Source organism: Crinia signifera, chromosome 4 (assembly GCF_055691185.1).
Source record: "Crinia signifera chromosome 4, ASM5569118v1, whole genome shotgun sequence".
NCBI lineage: Eukaryota > Metazoa > Chordata > Amphibia > Anura > Myobatrachidae > Crinia > Crinia signifera.
This window is the reverse complement of record NC_139220.1, coordinates 295,037,446-295,044,382: the sequence shown is the minus strand read 5'-3', so window position 1 is coordinate 295,044,382 and position 6,937 is coordinate 295,037,446. Positions and strand designations below refer to the sequence as shown.

The following is a 6,937-nucleotide window of genomic DNA, read 5'->3' as shown; positions in this document are numbered from 1 at the left end:
TCTGTCCCAGTTTCATTTTAGGAACATACCGTAGGGGGAATCCTATCAACCTCTCTAAAGGAGATAAATATAGTTGTTTCCCGTGGCAACTAATTAGCTTCTATCTTTGTTTTATCTAAGGGGCCAATTCAGGCCTGTCCGCACAGGCCCCAGCTGCGATCTCCTTTGGCAACTTTTCCCTTCGCTGAGGCACTTGCAGCCTGAGTGAAAGGTAGGGGGCATTCCGGGGGTGGAACCCCGGCATTTCATGAGCGTGCCCACAAAAATGGTAGGCAAGCCTATAAAAACGCTGAGTGGGCCACAGTGAATGCAGGCGTTCCCCTTCCAGTGTGCCATACGTGCAGCCGCTGAATGACTCTTGGATCATCCGGTGGCTGCGAGCGGCGGCCACAGGAGAAGTGACCAATTGATGGCATCAAATGTTTTCTCCTCTGTGTGCCCGCATGCCAACGGATATGTATGCCTACACATCCCTGCACATGGATTGGCAAGGTGGCGTTAGCCTGCTTTCTAGGCTGCCAAAACTGACTACTGTAGAACCTGATTTGATTGTTACGGATAAAACATCTACTAGTCCTCTTGGAAGGTTCCATGAATTTCCCCCTATCGGTGCCAAACACTCGGTGCGGTGCAGTCCACTCCACTGAGGGGAATAACACCAGGGAAAAAGGGACATCAAGCATATTGACTTCAATGGTTTCCTAAGAGGAGTGGCTCTTGTATCACCGAAGGAGATATCATCCTGGGATGGACCTGCAGTGCTTAATTCAAATGCAAATCCAACCAAGCACTGCAGACCCATCTGTGGTGTGAGAACATGCGATGAGCCAGTGGTTTGGTGATTATGACACCATTTGTCCCATAAGTCCATGTTTCCTGTCCCCATGGGCCTGATTCCAAATGTTCAGGAGTTTTTGCAGATGGATGAAACCGTGTTGCACTGCAGGTGAGGCAGATGTAACATGTGCAAAGAGAGTTAGATTTGGTTGTGGTGTGTTCAAACTGAAATCTAAATTACAGTGTAAAAATAAAGAAGCCAGTATTTACCCTGCACAGAAACAAAATAACTCACTGAAACCTAAGTTGCTCTGCACATGTTATATTTGCCGTGCCCAAGGTTTTGTCCATTTGAGAAAAAGCAGAAAAAGAACGTCCTATATTCTGTTCCCTACTACAGCTGTATCTGCATACGAAATACTACGTTACACTATCTTCCTGGGAAAGACGATAAGGTAGCATTTCATATGCAGATACAGCATAGGGATGCAAAAAGACGCATATTACTGGCCGTTTCCCAGGAGCCGGCAGCTCTCATGCACCTTGTGTGCAGAGACTCATTAGGTACAGAGGCTGATGGCCAGATGTATCAAGCTTCAAAAAGTGATAAAGTGGAGAGTGATAAGCAACCAACCAATCAGCTCCTACCTGTCATTTTTTTCAAACCCAGTCTGCAATATGACAGTAGCTGATTGGCTGGTTGTCACACTCCACATTTTAACTTTTTAAAGCTTGATACATCTGTCCAGTTGTCCTCTTGTGATATCTTCATTACATAGCTAACCTATGGGAAGATGCTTAACACCAATGACTAGTTATGCGGATTAGGGTAATCATTGTCTTTATACAGTGATGATCACCGTGTATAAATATGCATTATTATACAGCGGAAGGTGTTCATTAATATACAGATAGTCAACATCATAGAACACTTCAATGGTCAATACATGATGTATTCTAGACAAGGCACGAACATTTTGGCACAGTCCACAAAGATGTCCTCAAACTGTTTATAAAGAGCATAAAAAAAACTAAAATACAAGGTTACATTATACCGGTGGTTCCTCAACTGGGTGCCGCGAGGCACTGGCATGGGTTGGTGGTCAATCAGAAGCATAGCCCTGTCTGCCAACACAGAACTGTCCCTAATGATAACAGGTAAGAACAATTCACTTAATTGAATCATTTATACAGAATTTCTCAATAAAGGTTTAGCCTATAGGTGCCATGTAAATAAAGAGTTTGGGTGAATATATCAGCTTCTAACTAGCACCTAATCCAAGGTGTCAGAATGGGAGGGGCAATAGGACAACTCTCTGCCCTCCCCCTAAACATGTGAGAGGCGTTAGCCAATGCTGATTGAGCAGCGCTTATATAGTACAGAGCAGACCGATACCACGCCCGGCTGAACCTGACATAGTATTTCTGTCCTGCATCAGGTGCACATGTGCATTCATTCCATGCTGCTGCATTCTTTGTGGCTCCAAATAGATCCCCTAGAGCACTGGTTCTCAAAATGTGGTCCTCAGGACCCCACACGGTACGTTTTCCAGGTCACCCACAGGTGGAGCTAATTATTTCACTTTATTCCGTGAGGAGACCTGGAATACATGCACTGAGGGACAACTTTGAGAACCTGTGCCCTAGACCCAAGGTATCTAAATGTGGTATCTGAAAGGTCTAGTTTTTAAGTATATCCATTCTTGGCCATAGGAGACTTAATTAGTAACTCAGTCAGTTTGATTTAACTATCTGTGCAGAACCATGGCTATCCTTAAAACATGGACTGGTGGATGCCTTGAGGACCCCATTTGTAAACCTCTGTACTAGAGCCTTTGCACCATCCTTAGTTGCATTGATCAGCACCACCTGAAAGAGGGAGAAGGGTTCACTTGAACCCAGGTTAATGTGAAGCCAGCAGCTGTACCTGCAGCAGTGGTGACCTAGAAAGGGATTTATCCTTACAGTGCCACAGAAAGCAGCAATGCATCCACAGTGAATCATTTGTGCAATCATTATTTTATACCACAACCTTACAGGCCTCTGCGGTGCACACAGAATCCAGGAGGGCCCTCATCGCACACCTTGCATCCATGATTGTCAATAATTACCCTCCATAGTCTCGCTTTGGCAGCAGCACTGCGGAAATCACCTCCATTTTCCTAGTGCTGTGCACATGGGCAGTAGACTCTGGGACAACGCTCGGGTCATCTAATGACCAGAGTCTACAGCACTGCACATGGACCTCTTCCTCTCTAGAAGCGCCTCTGTATCACTGTAGCACATTATTGCCCTCACGGTGAGCATAAGTCCTGATGGGGCATTCTGCGCCGGATGCACTACAATGCCGTTCAAACCCTGAACACTCCAACAGGCTGCTGCTGTATTTGCTACTGTGTAGGTGCTTAGGTGCGGTCCTCAGTGATTTATGGGCACCAAGATTATATCTTGACCCCCCCCCCCCCCCAACCTAAAAACGTTCTGACACCCCTACATCTAATAAATTATAGGTAGAACCATTTGGTTGCTATGGGCAACATCTCCACTTATCCCCTTCTCCACTCTTGAGCAAATCTTTATTAAGGGGTAAAGATTTTTTTTTTTTAAGAGGAAAGACTGACAAAGGTCCATTTATTTACACTATAGGAGAGAGATTCCGGGGGAAATTTACTAAGATGGGAGTCCTATTTCAGATGAGATGTTGCTATGCACTATTCGTTTCTACTTATTTATTTAGCTCCTTCTAGAACCTTGATGGCTAACCTTGACACTCCAACTGTTGTTGAACTACACATCCCAGCATGCTCTGCTTCAGTTTTGCTATTTGGCCATGCTAAATCTGATGCAGAGCATGCTGGGATGTGTAGTTCAACAACAGCTGGAGTGTCAAGGTTAGCCATCAAGGTTCTAGAAGATAATAGATAGAATCGAATTGGTTGCCCATGGTAACATCCCATCTGAAATAGAATTCCCGTCTTAGTAAATTTCACCCTTCATCCTTGTATATAACACACTCATTTACTCATCATAAATCAAAAGTCACTGCAATCCGCTCAACATGATGTATTTGCAAGGAACATGGGAAAAAATATTTAAACTACAGCCAGAGGGGTTCTTTACTGTAAGTAGCAGTGATATTATATGGAATGTCTTCCCTCACCAACTGGATCAGCAGAGACTAAATAAACTAAAAACAGCAGCAAAACAGGACCTGATCTACTCAGATTGCCCATGTGGTGCCTGGGAAGAGCTGGACATTTGGACCAATGTATCATTTACCATGTATTTGACTTATTTTGCCTTCTGGATCAACTGAATAATGAAGGGTTGTACTTGGTGGAAACGGCCTTTTACGCTACAGATTGTAGTAAGAGTTGCTATTTGTTGGGCTTAACCAGCATCGAAACCTTCTTCAGAGAGTAGGCACCACCCCGGAATTCAGCCCAGTATACTCCGTCCTGGTAGCGGCTGCGGTAATGGCCACCACGATACCACACTCCGTTGAGGTTGGAGTGGGCACACATATTGTACCACCAGCCACCTTTCTGAAACGCAGCACAGTTACCTTGGGAAAGACAACAGAAAGCAGAGGTTAGAATGTTGCAAACTTTTGACGATAAAAAAAATGCATGGGATACGATAAAAAGTCTAAAAGGTGTCCATACACTATTGCGACAAGTCCCAGCAGTGTGTGGTCATCCCTTTCTCCTTGAGCTGCCTTGGGACCATTCCATGCCGCCAGGAGGGGGCCTCGTCAGAGGTTGGTTGGACAGCATGTTTGACCTCCGATCCAATGCGCAAGGGACCGCAGATCGGATCGGATATCATACACATGCGATTTGGGCTGATTTCACCCGATTTCTCAGACTGATCCATCGTATGGGGGCCGCAACAGTCCACTTTATTGTCAGGTATTTGTGCATGTATTTTAATTCCTTTAAGGCAGTGATGGCTAACCTTGACACAGCTGTTGTTGAACTACACATCCCAGCATGCCCTGCTACAGTTTTACTGTTTGGACATGTTAAAACTGATGCAGGGCATGCTGGTAAGTGTAGTTCAACAACAGCTGGAGTGTCAAGGTTAGCCATCACTGCCTTAAGGTGTCTGATTTTCTGAATTGCAGTAGCCCAACTGAGACCTGCAGGTGGCAGGCTGGGAGAGAGGACCATTTGGAGACAGAAAAGAGCTCATCTACAAATTCAGTACGTAAACCCAATGGAGTGCTGGGGTATGCCACAACCTGTTAGGAGATCCTGTACCCAGCTGTAATATCTCTGGAACCTGTTAGGTTATGGTTCCCACTGTGAAGCATGGGGGAGGAGGTGTGTGTATGGTAATGAAACTTATTCTTTAGAATTTAATGCACGCGTATTGTGTGTAGCTGGGATGTCTTTTATTTCTGACAGGACAATGACCCAAACCCCAACTCCAGGGTTTAAGAACTGTTTGATAAAGTAGTAGTGAGATAGAGTACTGCATCAGAGGATAGAGAGGTGGAGTACTGCATCAGAGGATATAGAGATGGAGTACTGCATCAAAGAATAGAGAGATGGAGTACTGCATCAGAGGATAGAGAGATGGAGTACTGCATCAGAGGATAGAGAGATGGAGTACTGCATCGGAGGACATAAGTCCCAGTCACCTTATAAAAGCCCAATAGAAATGGTTTGGGACAGAGAAGGAAAAGCCTTAGGAGTGACCATTGGTTTGATATCCATTAATGGTCACCATCGATTGTACCATTGATGGATGAAATTGCAGGTATAAATCCATCTGCTAGGGCAGGCATGTCCAAAGTCCGGCCCGGGGGCCAATTGCGGCCCGTGCTGTAATTTCAAGCGGCCCTCAGCCTCCATCGAGTGTGCCTTTACCTTGCTGTCTGCAGCATTGAGATGTGTTTGGCGTCTTTCCAGTGAGTATGCATCCAACCCCTGCAGCTGCAATTGTATATCACCCTCCTCCGCAATCAGAGTGACAGCAGTGTGTGGGGAGGGGGTGCACCATGGGGAAAGCTTGCTCCCGTAACATGCAGAGTGGAGGAGGGCGGCAGCAGAAGCCCAAGCATCTCCTGTCCTTGCAGTTCATACTTTGCCTCTCCGTCCTCTGGCTCACACAAGGGGCTGGGAAACATACAGAGAAGGGAGGGGGCAGACAGGGGGACATACAGTCAATGGGGGCAGATTGGGGGATATACAGTGAAGGAGGGTCAGGCTGGGATACATACAGTGAATGGAGGCAGTGATGGACATTCAGAGAAGGGGAGGGCAGGCTGTGGGACATAGTGAATGGGAGTCATACAGTGAATGGGGGCAGATGGGGGGACATACAGTGAAGGAGGGTAAGGCTTTGGGACATACAGTGAATGGAGGGTCAGGCTTTGGGACATACAGTGAATGGAGGCAGTGATAGACATTAAGAGAAGGGGGGCAGGCTGGGGGACAGAGTGAATGGGTGCAGAGTGGCAAACATACAGTGAATGGTGGACAGACAGTGAAGGAGGAGCAGGCTGGGAGACATACAGAGAAAGATGGTCAGGCAAGGGAATATACAGTGAAGGGGGCAGAGTGGGGGACATACAGTGAATGGGGCAGGCTGGAGGAAATACAGAGAAGGGGGGCTGGTCAGTCTAGGGAATATACAGTGAAGGGGTACTCTGTGGAACAAAGTGAATGGGGGCAGAGTGGGGGGCCATTCTGATGCGATTAATGATTTAAAGAATGTCAGGCTGAATGGTTGGCCCCCACATTTTCACCTCACCAAAACTGGCCCTCGTCGCAAAAAGTTTGGACACCCCTGTGCTAGGGGATCATTGATGGGTTCACCCACCAATGGTCATTCCTGCGTTACTGTTGAATGGGTTGAAGGCCAATCAGTGACTGTGGACGGGGCTTTGTATGTGTCAGGGAAGTGAAGCTTTTCTCCGTATCCTGACACATTATAGGAAAAAAAACTATCTGGTTGTTCTATACCATTGATGGTGGGAAACCATCTTTTTCTCCCCACTGATGGCAAAAGTATCCAACATTGTCCATAGACCATCAATTATCTTTATTCATCGATGGTCAATAGCCATCCCTACCAAATAGATCCCAGCATATATTTTTCTAAACAGTAGAGCTTCCATCATGAAATAGAACAGGTTACAAGTAGTTTTGAA

At 46.1% G+C, this 6,937-nt stretch overlaps 1 protein-coding gene across 2 annotated transcripts in view; it reads right to left on the bottom strand.

Moving 5' to 3' along the window:
* Nucleotides 1-3,825: 3,825 nt before the first annotated feature.
* The window catches only part of ANGPTL6 (angiopoietin like 6), a 28,162-nt gene continuing 25,050 nt past the window's right edge, over nucleotides 3,826-6,937 (bottom strand). For both annotated transcript variants that reach the window (XM_083185060.1, XM_083185059.1), the window contains one exon: nucleotides 3,826-4,342. In XM_083185060.1, coding sequence (XP_083041186.1) covers nucleotides 4,155-4,342 — 188 coding nt within the window. In that variant the 3' untranslated portion in view covers nucleotides 3,826-4,154. The remainder of the gene's footprint in view (nucleotides 4,343-6,937) is intronic.